The sequence below is a fragment of the Schistocerca americana genome, chromosome 2 (assembly GCF_021461395.2).
Source record: "Schistocerca americana isolate TAMUIC-IGC-003095 chromosome 2, iqSchAmer2.1, whole genome shotgun sequence".
In the NCBI taxonomy this organism is placed as follows: domain Eukaryota; kingdom Metazoa; phylum Arthropoda; class Insecta; order Orthoptera; family Acrididae; genus Schistocerca; species Schistocerca americana.
Genome location: NC_060120.1, coordinates 132,032,098 through 132,047,695, shown reverse-complemented (window position 1 = coordinate 132,047,695; position 15,598 = coordinate 132,032,098). Strand labels below are relative to the sequence as shown.

The following is a 15,598-nucleotide window of genomic DNA, read 5'->3' as shown; positions in this document are numbered from 1 at the left end:
GAATCCGGACATACTAATGTGCACTTTAAGTATCCACTTTAAATGTGCACATTTTAATATGGTTCACGAAATTCCGATGTTCTTGCAGTACCCTCTGATCTCTTGTTTCTTTTATGATATAATGTATGATCTTTCAGTGTTCTAGACGTACGTACATACGGGCTTCCTACATCATGATAGCTACCCAAGCGCGGTGTCGCCTGTTATCTGCGCTCTCTGGCAACTGCTGAAACAAACCTATTTCTAACAGGCCGCGGGAAAATATTGCGAATAGTGGTTTGAAAAATGTTACTTTCAAAGTAAATATCGTTTTACGTAAGTTGAACTATGTGCAAGTATATACCATGAATTTATTGAATCGCAGAGCGTTTGACTCTCATTTAAAAACCAACTCTTTGATGACAAGCCATTTAGAATAATTTCGAACCCTTAAGATCAGACATTTGTGTCATTATTAAAAATTTTACTGGCACATTAGTGTGATATATCTTAAAAGTGTAACACGCGCAAAAAAGAACAACAGTATATGCGGAAGCTTAGCTTCTCTTGCAGCTTGGGAACAATGTTATATGTGAAAACTTTACTTTTCTTGTAGCAACACTATGTATATTAATTTAAGCTGTTAGCTTTCCCTGTTTGTATGTTCGTTTTACTTAACAGTGATTTTGCTGTTGGCTGACTACATCACGTGTCCTATGCTCTGAATATCTGGTGTCATCGGCTGGGGAGATCACATGACGTGAGCTACGAATGGCTTACAAAAGCGCATTGAAATCTCGATTTCAATGATTCGGAAAGTAATATGCGGTGTTTGGTGGAATTCCAATGTATACTTTTGTAATACGAAAATACGCAACGTACATGTTGCTGCACATCAGAGATATTTCCAAAACTTGTCTTTTTCCCTGAGTTTCGTTTTCTAAAGTGCCGCGAAATTGTACGCCCGTGTATAAAAACCATAACCATTCAAATGATTGATAAGGGAAAATATACTGTCACCTGGGAGAAAGTGTATTTTTAACCAGGAAATCCGGGAATTTTTTTCCTTGTCCACGTATACACCCTGATATACTTTCCCATCAAATGAGATGTAGTTGTAGGGTAGGACAAAGTTAGTAGGGTGTATGAGGGATCAGGCAGTGGATTTTTGGAGTCTTAAGACATTGGGAAAGGTAGTGTTCAATGGCGGTAAGACCATTGGGATGAGGGATGTTGGCGTATAGCGAGGTGGTGTCAAAAGTGACGAGTAGGGATCCAGGAGGTCAAAGGATGGGTTGGTGGAGAATATGTGGAAGAGTGGTTGGTGTCTTTTACATGGGAAGCTAGACTATGGGTAATTGGTTGGAGGGTTGGTCAGTGATGGCCAAAATTCCTTCAGTGGGGGCACAATAACCAGCCACAATGGGATATCCAGGTTTGGGGATTTTGGGGAGCATGTAGAAGGTGGGTGCGCATGGTGTCAAAGGGGGTGAGGAGGGAAATGTATTCAGTGGAGATGCTCTGGGAGGGGCCTAAGGATTTAAGCAATGATTGGAAGTTGTGTTGGACTTCTATGGTGGGATCATTCTATTAGAGTTTATAGGTGGAATAGTCAGATAATTGGCGAAGGCCTTCCGCCAGGTTGTTGCTGTCATTCGTAACAACAGTGTTGGAACCTTTGACTACAGGTAGGTTGATTAGCTCATGGTTTGTTTTGAGGTTGTGTATGGCTATTTCTACTGGAAGGTGGTTGTTCTGAGGAAGGGGACTGGGGAAGTTTGGTGAGGGTAAGTTGGCGGTAAGGAATTCCTGGAATTTGACTAGTGGGTGGTTAGATGGAGGGGGAGGATGATGGAAGGTGGTATGAACTGGAAGAGGCAAGATTCAGTGCTTGAGTTAGCGTAGATTTGGTTTGAGGGATTGGTGACAAAGAAGTGCCTCCATTGCAAGGAGCAGGAGAGTAGGTTTTTGACAAGTCCAGCATAGGTAAAGTTGGATGTAGGGCTAAAGGTGACACCTATGGATAGGACTGTAACTTCTGTGGAGCTGAGAGTTTTGGTGGAAAGGTTAATAAGTCTTACAGGAATGTTTTGGCTCTGGATTTGTGGAGAGCTGGTAGGGAGATTTGGAGGGTATGGCAAGTTGGAAAGGTCAGCTAGGCACGATTTAGCTTCCATGAGGGTTGGACAAGGAGGAACACTGTGGGTACGATAGGGGTTAGGGGTTGAGGTGGCAGTAGACGTCAGCAGGTCGGATAACTTATGGAGATGGTGTCTAGAATGCTCCTCCAGGTGCTGGAGAGCAAGGGATTCAGTTTCAGAGATGTGATGTATGGAGTAGGGATTGCCAAGTAGTAGTATCTTGCGGAGGGAGCAGAGGTTGTTCTGAGATGCCTATGCCATGGAGATACATTTTTGCAGTGCTAGGTTTGTGAGGGTCAGAATAAGTAGAGGGGGGGGGGTTGGATTAGGTCAAGGGTTAAAAGTTTGTGTGGCATGGGCAGATGTGGAAAACAAAATGCTAAAGTATGTCAGGATGAGGTGGGATCAATAGGTATAAATGTATTGATAACTATCCCTCTCCTAACCCATTCGGATTGCTACTTGGCATCCCATGTGAGCATTGCATTCTGACCCAAGATGCTGGCACTGGAGTTAAGTGAGTACGAGGTATGCTTGTGTGTGTGTGTGTGTGTGTGTGTGTGTGTGCGCGTGTGCGTCCGTCCGTGTCTGTGTCCGTCCTTTACTGATGCAGGCTGTGGCTGAAAGCTTTATGTAAGTGTCTTTTCATTGTACCTGTCTGCAACATAAAGTGTCATCTTTACGGCAGGTAGCACTCTATCTTTTCCTACATTGTTGAAATTGAATAAAAATTACTCTAAAATACTGAGTCTAAATCCACATGTATACTCTGCTAGCCACCAAGCAGTGTGTGGCGTAGGTCACTATTCTCACCAGTCGTATCCCCCCCCCCCCCCCTTCTGTTCTACTCGTGGATCGTGCGGGGGAAAAATGAAAAATGACTGAACGCCTCAGTACGAGCTCTAATTTCCCTTATCTTTGAATGGCGATCATTGCACAATTTGAAAGTTGGTGGTAATAATATATGCTCTACATCCTTGGCGAAGATTGGATTTTGGAATTTAGTGAGCAGCCCCTTCTATTTAGCACGTCGTCTATCTGCAAGTGTGTCCCACTTCAAACCCTCTATGAGATTTGTAACACTCTTGCGATGGCTAAATGTACCAGTCACGAATCCTGCTGATCCTCTTTGGACCTTCTCAATCTCTTGAATCAGACTTAACTGGTGAGGGTCCCATACAGACGAACTATAATCTAAGACTGGATGAACTAAAGTATTGTACCCAATTTTCTTTGCTGAAGGACTGCATCACTTCAGGATTCTACCAATAAACTGCAATCTAGGGTTTGCTTTACTCGTTACTTGTTTAATCTCATCGTTCCATTTGAGGTCATTTCGAGTAGTCATACCCAGATACTTGACGGATGTTACCACTTCCAAAGACTGGGCATTTATTTTGTACTCTTACGTTAATGGGGATTTTCACTTTGCTATACACAGTAGGTTACACTTACTAATATTGAGAGGTAACTGCCAGTCATTACACCACACATTTTTTTTCTGCAAATCGTGATTGATTTGTTCACAACTTTCGTGTGATACTACTTTCCTGTAGATTACAGCATCGTCGGCAAACAATTTAATGCCGCTGTCTATAGCATCAACCCGATCATTTACGGAAATCGTAAAAAAAAAGCGGACCTATTACACTGCCCTGGGGCACACCTGATGCTATGCTTCTTTCTGTTGAAGTCTCCCCATCCAGGACGACATACTGCTCTCTGTCTGTTAGAAAACTTTCTATCCAACTGCAAATGTCATCGGATAGACTGTAAGCGCGCACTTTTTGGAGCAAGCAACAGAGCGGAACTGAGTCGAATGCCTTTTGAAAGTCGAGGAACATGGCATCAGCCTGGGAGCCGGTATCTAGAGCCTGTTGTGTATCATGCACAAAGAGGGCCGAGCTGTGTCTCGCGTGACTGCTGTTTCCTAAAGCTGTGCTGGTTCCTGCAGATGAGCTTCTCAGAGTCTAGAAAGGTCACTATGTCTGAAAACAAAATATGTTCCATGATCCTACAACAAATCGACGTCAGTGAAACTGGCCGGTAATTATGTGCATCCGATTTTCTACCCCTTATTATAGATTATGACCTGCGCCTTCTTCCAGTCCTGTGGAACTTTCCGCTGTTCCAATGATATCTGATAGATGATGAATAAGAATGGTGCTATATTTGTAGCATAGTAAACATAAAATCTTACTGGGGGTACTGTCTTGGCCAGATGCCTTCCTGGTGTCTAAGGACCTTAACTGTTCTGCAATCTCCATACACTAAACACTACGTCAGCCATCCTTGCATTTGTTGGATAATTGAAAAGGGGGAATGGTCAGCCATCCTTGCATTTGTTGGATAATTGAAAGGGGGAACGGTGCTGCAGTCCTGCACCATAAATAAGTTTTGAAAGCTAGGTTTAGAATTTCGGCCTTTTGTATATCATCATCTGTTACATTACCCGTACTGTCAGCAAGAGAAGGTGTTGAATTATTTGTAGTGTTCATAGATTTTACGTACAAACAAAATTTCTTGGTGTTATTTTTAGAATCTGCAGATTAAATATTGCTTTCCCCAGGATACATACCCAAAACTGCTCTGGAAACTGAAACTAAAGAAAACTAGTCAGTCGCAGTGTCCTATTGACATGTCTCAAGACAGCAAGCAATCTGCCTTAAATAAATAAATAACACAAATATAAAACTGTATTAAATCCAAATCAGGATATGTAGAACTGTTCCTAGTCTTAGTTGTGGATACATATCTCAGATCCATTGAATGACCAAATTTAACACACATTTCCCCTGATTAGCCTAAGTCATTTCAGAAAGTTCAGTGCTTTGGTGCCCCTAAATACCCTTATAGGAAAAAGTGTTGATAGCAATTTGGCAACCAGAATTTCACCCTTTTTAAAATCTGTTTGAGAGAAGGAGAAACTGGCATGATGAATGCTGCTTTTACTAGTCAGCTCCATAAAAGCAGTAAATCTAAACATATTTACTACTGCTGTTCTGGCATCAGTGTGTACCATAATACTTAAAAATGCATCATCTTGTTCCATTGTTAAGGGCACATGAAAAATTTCTGATGATTTGGTCCATAAACTTAGTTTATTATTGCCAAAAATTGATGTATTTTTAACACACAGCTGCCACCTGCTGCTCAACAAGAGTTAAAGGATCAAGTTCTTCAGGCGGTCCAGCAGGAGCAAGTGGATACAATAAGACGGAAGGTCTGTGACGTGGCAGCAGAAGTTGCTCGAAATCTTATAGATGATGATGGGAACAACCAGTGGCCAGAATTCTTACAGTTCTTATTTACGTGTGCAAGTACACCAATTCCGCACCTCAAAGAAAGTGCTCTTCGAATGTTCAGGTGAGGAATATATTTAGATATGTAAGTTGTACATAGTTGTAGAGAACACACACTACTACAGAATCTGTTTCATATATGAATAGATATGCTCGCTTAGGGTAGTTGTACAATACTTGCAGGTATTTATTGCTAAGCTAAAGTTTACTTAGAATTAAATGCTGTGTCGGGTTAATATTCAACGTGTCTAATTTTTGCTTCATTTGTGACTTTTCTTGAGCAAGTTTCTGAGCAACAGTAATTATTATTTATTATTTAAGGATTATACTCATGATTTCTGTAGAAACTGAACATTTGATTGATATCAGGAGTTATGTAAAATTTTATAGTGATGTTTTGTTAGAGAGTATAGCATTGACTTGTTGAGCTACAGGGAGTAAAATATACACCTTTGTGGTTCTGACTGCTTTATCAAATTGTCTGCCTCTATGGAGATAGTAGTTGTGAGATTATATTGTTCTAAGATAACATTTCAGATAACCAATGGTATGTGAATAATGAGGTTACGTGTTTTGAGCTGCTACATTGAAATAGTTGGATGTTCTCTCCAGATTATTTCTTGTTGTTAAGTTACGTCACGTCACATCACATTGTGAAAAGGTTACATAAAAATTTCTGTTGTCACAGATGTTACATTAAATTTCTTTTGTCACAGCTGCAATATTTTTTATGGAAGATTTTACTGATAGACTTACCAGTAGAGTACAGTAGAGTAGAGTAACCTGAGGCCGTAATTAGGTTGGAAGTCCGTTTGGTAGTGAGACGACGGAGGCAGTGAATGTGTTATGTGAACAGCTCTGCTGCAGTTACTGAACAATTATAGTTGAGTCAAAAGACTTGTTTATCAAAGTTTACTTATACTTCATATTAACGCCAGTGTTATTTTGGCTATGTACCATGTTGCATAAAATTATTTTTGCTTCGGTGAATATCTTCTGAACAGAATTAGGACTGCTGTTTTTTTCCAAATATATTGTTTATGTGGATATACAGTGTGTCTGAGGAGGAATAGTCAATATTCAGGTATATGACAAGAAATATCATTCAAAGTATACAAGCTTAGTAAAAATGGTCTCTAAAATGCGTACTTTAAGACATGTCAGGACTACTTCATCTTTATACTGTGAAATACATCTCTTCTATGGGAAAAGTGTTCAGTAGCTCTTACGGCATGTATTTTAGAGGCCATGTTTACTAGACTTTCTTGCTTTGAATGATCGTTCCTGTCATACACCTGAACACTTGTCGTTCCTCCTCAGAAACCCTGTATTCTCATAATGATTTGACAAAATTTCTTGAACTCATTGCTGTGAAATGTCTTTTATATATAGTGCTTCAAAAAACTGTTAGAAAACCCTTTTCTGTTCCTGTCGTAAGTCATGGTAGGTACTGCCAGTATTGCTGCACAGCATATAGGAGAAACAAAACTGCCTGTATCCCTCTGTGTTTATAAAGAAAAATTTTGAAGTGTTCTGGATGTGCTATATTGTAGTGGTTTTTTTCTGTTTTCTAGAACATGTCACTTTACCTTCATTTTCAGGTAAAAATTGTATAACAATAATAATAATAAACCCCGTGGAGGCCCTGGAAAAGAATAGGCCTCCGGTATGTTCTGCCAGTCGTAAAAGGCGACGAAAAGAACAAACCACTAATAGGGCTAACCCCTCTATTAGTGCGATTAGTTGGTTCAGGACAGAACTAATGAAGCCTCGGACAAGCGCTGTCATGGTCGGGGACGACGCTTGAACCCTATGTCCGTCCACAATGGTAATGACACTGCTAGCCACACAGCAAATGATTTAAATCCAAATAGAGGTGTTTTGCAGGATATGCTTCCTGCAACCACTCTAGAAGGAAAACAAAGACAGAGGATGAGATGGTCAGACGAAGTTAACCGACACCTCATGTTCTGTTATTACCAAGCAACAAACTTAGGAACCAGCACAACTGGGTACAGATCACAAGTATACACAACATTTATTACCAGATACCCAGAATTAAAATTTTTAACAAAACGACGACTAGCTGATCAGATTCGTGTGATAATAAAAAATAACAGGATACCCTAGTCAGAATTAGAAAAAATCAAACAACAAGTACAACAAATACTGGAACAAAATAATGTGCAATCAGAAGAAGAAGAAGAAGAAAATACAGTAATGGACTCAAACATCCCAGAGCAAACAAACAAAGAACAACACACATCTATTAAACAATCAGAAGAAAACGAAATCTTAAGACAGCCACCAGAACAAGCACAAATAGAACACGAAGTGACACACATGTTAGATATAGAAGAAAAATTTCAGCTGACATATATGGAATACAAATACACAAATACAGACATTAGACCATTCTTGCATAGACCACCAAATAACCCACAAGTCGAAACAACAACAACTACTATCAACTCAATCATACACAACAAAATAAATGAAAATAAAACTATGGAAGAGTTAAAACTACTGGTTTATGTAGGAGCACTCACTACACTAAATGTACACACTAGGCAGAGATCAGAACCAACCAACACACAGAAGAAACCCACAAAACCAGCATGGCAACACAGGCTACAGATCAGAATAGAAAAACTGAGAAAAGACATCGGACAGCTAACACAATTTATAAGAAATGAAATGTCAGAAAAAAAACGAAAAAGGTTAGGTAAAATCTCACAACAAGAAGCGATAGAGCAATTAGATGAAAAGAAGCAGAAATTACAAGCATTGGCCAAACGACTTAGAAGATGCAAAAAAAGTGAAAATAGCAGGAAACAAAACCAAACATTCAACAAAAACCAAAAGAAATTTTACCAGACAATAGATAACACACACATTAAAATAGACAATCCACCAAACATAACAGACATAGAACACTTCTGGAGCAACATATGGTCAAACCCGGTACAACATAACAGGCATGCACGGTGGATACAAGCAGAAACAACCACATACAAGATGATACCACAAATGCCTGAAGTGATAATTTTGCAACATGAAGTCACCCGAGCAATTAATTCTACGCATAATTGGAAAACCACTGGAAATGATAAAATAGCAAATTTCTGGTTAAAGTAGTTCACCTCAACACATTCACATCTAACTAAATTATTTAACAGTTACATTGCAGACCCATACACATTCCATGATACACTTACACATGGAATAACTTATCTGAAACCTAAAGATCAAGCAGACACAGCAAACCAAGCTAAATATCGCCCCATAACATGCCTACCAACAATATACAAAATATTAACTTCAGTCATTACACAGAAATTAATGACACATACAACACAGAACAAAATTATAAATGAAGAACAAAAAGACTGTTGCAAAGGAGCACGAGGATGTAAAGAGCAACTGATAATAGATGCAGAGGTGACATATCAAGCTAAAACTAAACAAAGGTCGCTACACTACGCATACATCGATTACCAAAAAGGTTTTGATAGTGTACCCCACTCATCGTTACTACAGATATTGGAAATATACAAAGTAGATCCTAAATTAATACAGTTCCTAAACATAGTAACGAAAAATTGGAAAACCACACTTAATATCCAAGCAAATTCAGATAATATCACATCACAGCCAATACAGATTAAGTGTGGAATATACCAAGGAGACTCATTAAGTCCTTTCTGGTTCTGCCTTGCTCTGAACCCACTATTCAACATGCTAAATAATACAAATTATGGATATAATATTACTGGAACATACCCACACAAAATCACACATTTGCTATACGTGGATGATCTAAAACTATTGGCAGCAACAAATCAACAACTCAACCAATTACTAAAGATAACAGAAGTATTCAGCAATGATATAAATATGGCTTTTGGGACAGACAAATGTAAGAAAAATAGCATAGTCAAGGGAAAACACACTAAATGAGAAGATTACATATTGGATAACCACAGCGACTGCATAGAAGCGATGGAAAAAACAGATGCCTATAAATATCTAGGATAAAGACAAAAAATAGGAATAGATAATACAAATATTAAAGAAGAACTAAAAGAAAAATATAGACAACGACTAACAAAAATACTGGAAACAGAACTGACAGCAAGAAACAAGACAAAAGCTATAAGTACTTACGCTATACCAATATTGACCTACTCATTTGGAGTAGTGAAATGGAGTAACACAGACCTAGAAGCACTCAATACACTTGCGCAATCACAGTGCCACAAATATAGAATACATCACATACATTCAGCGACAGAAAGATTCACATTAAGCAGAAAGGAAGGAGGAAGGGGATTTATCGACATAAAAAACCCACTTTATGGACAGGCAGACAATTTAAGAAAATTCTTTATGGAACGAGCAGAAACTAGCAAAATACACAAAGCAATGACTCATATAAGTACATCGGCTACTCCATTGCAATTTCATAACCACTTCTTCAACCCTTTAGATTACATAACATCAACAGATACAAAGAAAGTAAATTGGAAAAAGAAATCACTATATGGTAAGCACCCGTATCATTTAACACAGCCACACATCGACCAAGACGCATCAAACAGATGGCTAAGAAAAGGCAATATATACAGTGAGACGGAAGGATTCATGATTGCAATACAGGATCAAACAATAAACACCAGATATTACAGCAAGCATATTATTAAAGATCCCAATACCACAACAGATAAATGCAGACTTTTCAAACAACAAATAGAAACAGTAGATCACATCACAAGCGGGTGTACGATACTAGCAAATACAGAATACCCCAGAAGACATGACAATGTAGCAAAAATAATACATCAACAGCTTACCGTACAACATAAACTTATAAAACAACATGTTCCCACATACAAGTATGCACCACTAAATGTACTGGAGAATGATGAATACAAATTATACTGGAACAGAACCATTATAACAGATAAAACAACACCACATAACAAACCTGACATCATACTCACAAATAAAAAGAAGAAATTAACACAACTAATCGAAATATCCGTACCCAATACAACAAATATACAAAAGAAAACAGGAGAAAAAATTGAAAAATACATCCAACTGGCTGAGGAAGTCAAGGACATGTGGCATCAGGATAAAGTTGACATTATACCAATTATACTATAAACTACAGGAGTCATACCACAAAGTATCCACCAGTACATCAACGCAATACAGCTACATCCAAACATATATATACAATCACAGAAATCTGTAATTATTGATACATGTTCAATTACCCGAAAGTCCCTAAATGCAATGTAACATATACTGTACAGTTAAAAGGAGGTCACTTTCCATTTTTAACCAGACATAATGTCTGAGACAGGAAAGAGAAATAATAATAATCTAATGGCATATGGTATTTTTTTTTTGTCAAGAACTTGCTTTTAAGTTTAAATATTTGCGTGACTTTATAAAGTTTGATGGCTGTGATTCTTAAATCATGTTGTCATATTTCTTCCTCCAGCCACTGTATAACCCTACAGCAATCAGTCATTAGTTCTGTTAAGTCTGTATGAACCAGTCTCTTCTGACTTAACATTTTCTTGACATTATCTTTCTTTTCCCATCCAGTTTGCAGTGTACTTTTTGGATTTGTAGCATGTGAACTCTTAATTGCTATACCCTATTGTGAACAGTTGGCAGCCATGTGTTATTTAATGCAGCACTGTAGGTGGAAGCTTTTTCTGAAATTATGCTGGAACAAAAACGTATTGGTAATAATTATAAGACCATGGCTGAATCCTGTGTTGCCACACTGTGCTTATATTTTGTGGAGGTACATTTCACCTACCCTAAAATTGATGTGGCAGCAGAACCTAATTTACGAGTGGACTGATTACTAGTTTCATTTTTGCAGTTTAAAATAAACTTGTAAGCAAGTTCTATTGCCTGATAGCACCAAGTGATGTGCCACAGTGGTAATGGACTTGTTCCCATCTGGAAGGGTGGTGGTTCAAATCCCTGGCGCGCCATCCAGATTTAGTCTCTGTTTTCTCAAAGTTGTTTAAGGCAGTTGTTAGGACAGCGTGTCTCAAAAGGATGCAAACTAGTTTCCCCATACCCTCCGTAACATGAACCTGTGCAAGTCCTTGTTGGCCGACAGGATATAAATCTAAATTTTCCTTTCCAGGGTGAGAAGAATTCTTTTCATCTTTTTCAATAACAGTCATTGTGTAAGTTCATCATTCTTGTATTGGGACAGTAAATAAATAATTCTGTCAAAGTGCTAAAATGTTTGCTAGCATGAATCTGGACCTTTATCTCTTGGGATGTTATTCCTTTCCTGCAACATAACACTGGTGCATTAAGCAAAAGGACTCAAAAGTTTGTTGCTGAAAATAATGTCTTGCGTCAGTGAACTTACTCATCAAATGTAACACCTGCAATAATTTCCTATATCCAGAACTAAATATTCATAAGTCAAGTTCAAGATTAGACTGAGGAGTCCATAAAAGCTATGATGAACACATGTAGACATTTCCAAAGACAAGAATTTTTTGTAAAATTGTCCATGGAAAAAAACAGCTATTGATAAACTGTAATTCAATAAAAGTCCTCTAGATTGCATATAAATAATTTATTTCATTTGGTGACTTGTTTCAGTCTTCTATAGGATCATCATCTGACTGTTTTACACTATGAAAAAGAGGAATACACACTCTTAGAATTCAGAGGAGTTGAATATAATTATAAAAATAAAATAATATAAAAGTATTGCTGATATGCCCTTGGTGAAGTAGTCTTATTAGCAATAGTTCCACCCACCTCCTCCAGCATAATGTCACTAATAGCCAGTGGTTGTGTGACTCATCTACATTCTGTGGAATCTATTTATAAAAATACATAGTTGTTATAACTCTGGTCATAGAATGAACGACTGAGGTTGTTTTAAAATGTTATGTAAAAGATGTGGTTAGCTCAAAAGCGTAAAAGAAATCTTTATCCAATGACATGGACTCATTTATACATAAGCTGGTGCTATCCAGGGACTTAGGGCCGATGTAAGCATAGTGAAGATGGTTTGCCCCAACATTTAAATAAACCCATGCCATTGGATAAAGCCTTCTTCTCTGCTTCTGAACTTTTTATAATGCACCTCAAAACATCCTTAGCTGTTCATTCTATGACCAAACTGCTAGTAATTGTATATTTTTAAAAAGGCATTTCGCACAACCATTGGTTATTAGTGACCTTATGTCAGAGGTGGTGGGCAGAAGTTTCATATTAAACTGTTAGCGACTAATCCTCATTCAGCAGTATCCTTCACACCTCCAGAATGGCCTGCTCCACACCACCGTCTCCTGCTGTCACCAAGGGTGTGTCAGCCATACTTCTATGTTGTTTTATTTTTAAGACTAAAGTCGTTTGACCTCTAAGAAAGTGTACTCCTTTTTCGCAGAATAAAATGCTCTGATAATCCTATAAGAGATCGAAACAAGTAACTGAATGAAATAATCAACGTGTAAGCAATCAAGACTGATTTTATTGAAATAATTTTATTATAGTTCAAAATGTACTTCACAGCGACTGTAAAGAATTGAAAATTTGGTGAGTAATGTAGTGCATGAGAGAGATCATGTTTCAAGTAACTGAATAAAGCTTGTAGTTTAAATATGTTATTGCCTTAGTTAGGAAACACATATGCTGCATTGTGTTTATATGGTTATTGCCTTATTTTTCTGTTGTGTTTGTACAGTATTTGTTAATCATTGACACTGCTTCAAGTTTTTACAAATTAATGCAGATAGATAGCTGAAAGACTAAATATAGATAACATCTGATTTATAAATGCCCGTGTTGATGACATATGCTATACAATTCACAATTACTAATTTCAGCTTACTTTCATCAGATCATCAAAAGTATTTTGATAACAATATCATGTTCATACAATCTGTACACAGACCTATACATATTTTGATAACTGTATCGGAATCCTTTCAGTGATCTGATGATGGCAGTAAGCCGCTGTCAGTCATTGTGAATTGTATAATGTATGTGACCAAGATGGAAATTTCTGAATAAAATACCAAACATGATTGTAGATTTGTTTACAGACTTTATATCTTCAGTTTATGGTAGAAATGGCATGGGCTGTTAATGGATGAAAAGTTGTAGTATTTGTAAATTATGGTGTTAGTGAAACTGATTTGTGAAAGAATGACATTTATATAAAGAGTAATTGGGAGTTACCTGTATCACTGTATTTTATGATTATTGGAATCTTGAATTTGGTGTTGGTCAGTATTTTTACACAGTTGCAGCTCTTGTGTACCAAGGATGGTGAATGTATGTGACATACCTTTCCTATAGTAGTTTTATTAGAACAGACTATTTTGTTGATATGTTGACAACAGAGTAAAAAATTTTAAGTTAAATAACTCGTCTCAATTTTCTTTTTACAGTTCTGTCCCTGGGGTATTTGGAAACCAACAAGCAAACTATTTAGAACTCATCAAACAAATGCTACAGAGGTCATTGATGGACACTGCTAACTATGAGGTAAAGTGTGGTGTGTTTCATAACATTGGGCAATATTCCATGAATTTGCTACTTATTTTTTATTTTGTACTTTTCTAGGTTCGTTTCCAGGCAGTCAGAGCAGTTTCGGCCTTCATCATACTTCATGAAAAAGAAATTGCAATTCAGAAAAACTTCTCAGATTTATTGCCAGCTATGATACAGGTGAAGATTACTAATTAAGTCATGAAATATTCCCGTAATTTGTTTCAAAAATTGGCTTGGTACCACTAGTTCACAATATTTAATTGCAGTGCTGTTCTGTCTCTGTATAGTGTATATACATTCTTTTACATATAGAAATGGGTCTTGGAGAGTCAGATGTTCACTTACTGCTTCACACAGTTCATTACTTAATCGTCATATTAACATTTCTGACTGGAGGTCAGTTTTAAACTTAGTTCAGAAACTAAACTCAGTTTCACTCTGCTTCATTACGTAACACAAAACTTGGATCCACTGAAGGAGATGCAGTGTTAGCACAAAACACACTTCACAACACTGCTACAATTGATTATTGACCCCAGATGTTAATCGTACAGCATAGATACACTGTGTTTATTGTCAAGGGTGTCATGTTACAAAGCTGGTGAAAAGTAAGCTAACAAAGGTGCACTCTTCAAACTTCTCCCCAGCCGAAAAAGATTTGCTGCTGGAAATTATATTGAATCGTTATGTAGACAACACAAGGCAAAATAAAAGTGATAGTTACTATGGCCCACAAAGGAATGATATGGAAAGATGTTGCTGTTGACTTTGATTCATAGAATATGTCAAATTGTGACGGGAAATGTTTGAAACCATGGTATGACAATATTAAGAAAAGTACAAGAAAGTATTCATGCATGACGGTATAATTTTATTATTACAGTGCGTATCCTTGTAAATTACATGTGCTTATAACTGGAAGTAATAATTTTATCAGGCCTTTTGTTAAAGAAAATTGGCAGAAGCTGGTTGCAGACCTGAAGCCTCAGTTTATTTCAATTTTCAACCCTTATAATGACAATGCAAAAGATTAATATGAATTGTATAGTTACTGATATTCAGGCCAAGAGAATATTTTTGTAAGAGGTGTTCAGTCATTACTAGCTGCTGTTGAGCTTAATCTACTTAATTTTTCACTGCAAATGTCTCAAATTTCTGTCTGTTACACTGCAGCAAAGTGTTCATAAAACACCTTAAACTCATCACATTTAGTCATTAGTAAGAATTGTTATGAGGTCAGTTATCTACAGCCATTACTCACGTAGCCAATAACTTCATAACCTAATCCTACAGACCTAAAATTTTGTTTAACCTCTGAAGGGAGTGTGGCATATTCATATATTTACTTATCATTTTTTGTGTTATTAATCACCTCATTTCCTCCTTTTAACTCATATTTGTGCAAAACAAGTGCATTGTGTTGTAACGCCTCTAGGTTGTGATCTAGCAACTGTAGTTGAAGTTGATCTGTTCCACAAACTTTCACCAGTCAAAAATGATCCTATGTGATGACCACATAATCTGAGATTAATGTGTATACAATTCATATTTCAGAGTTTGGTTTGATCTGAGGTCATTTTCTATGTTAATCTGAGGGCAATTGCTTTATAATCAGCTCAA

General features: G+C 37.3%; 1 protein-coding gene across 1 annotated transcript in view; it reads left to right on the top strand.

Annotated features, from left to right (window-relative positions):
* LOC124589517 (importin-5) overlaps positions 1 to 15,598 on the top strand; it is a 169,004-nt gene that overhangs the window by 8,763 nt on the left and 144,643 nt on the right. Inside the window, exons 3-5 of the mRNA XM_047131559.1 lie at positions 5,260 to 5,486; positions 13,876 to 13,972; positions 14,051 to 14,155. Of these exons, the coding sequence (XP_046987515.1) occupies positions 5,260 to 5,486; positions 13,876 to 13,972; positions 14,051 to 14,155 (429 nt within the window). The remainder of the gene's footprint in view (positions 1 to 5,259; positions 5,487 to 13,875; positions 13,973 to 14,050; positions 14,156 to 15,598) is intronic.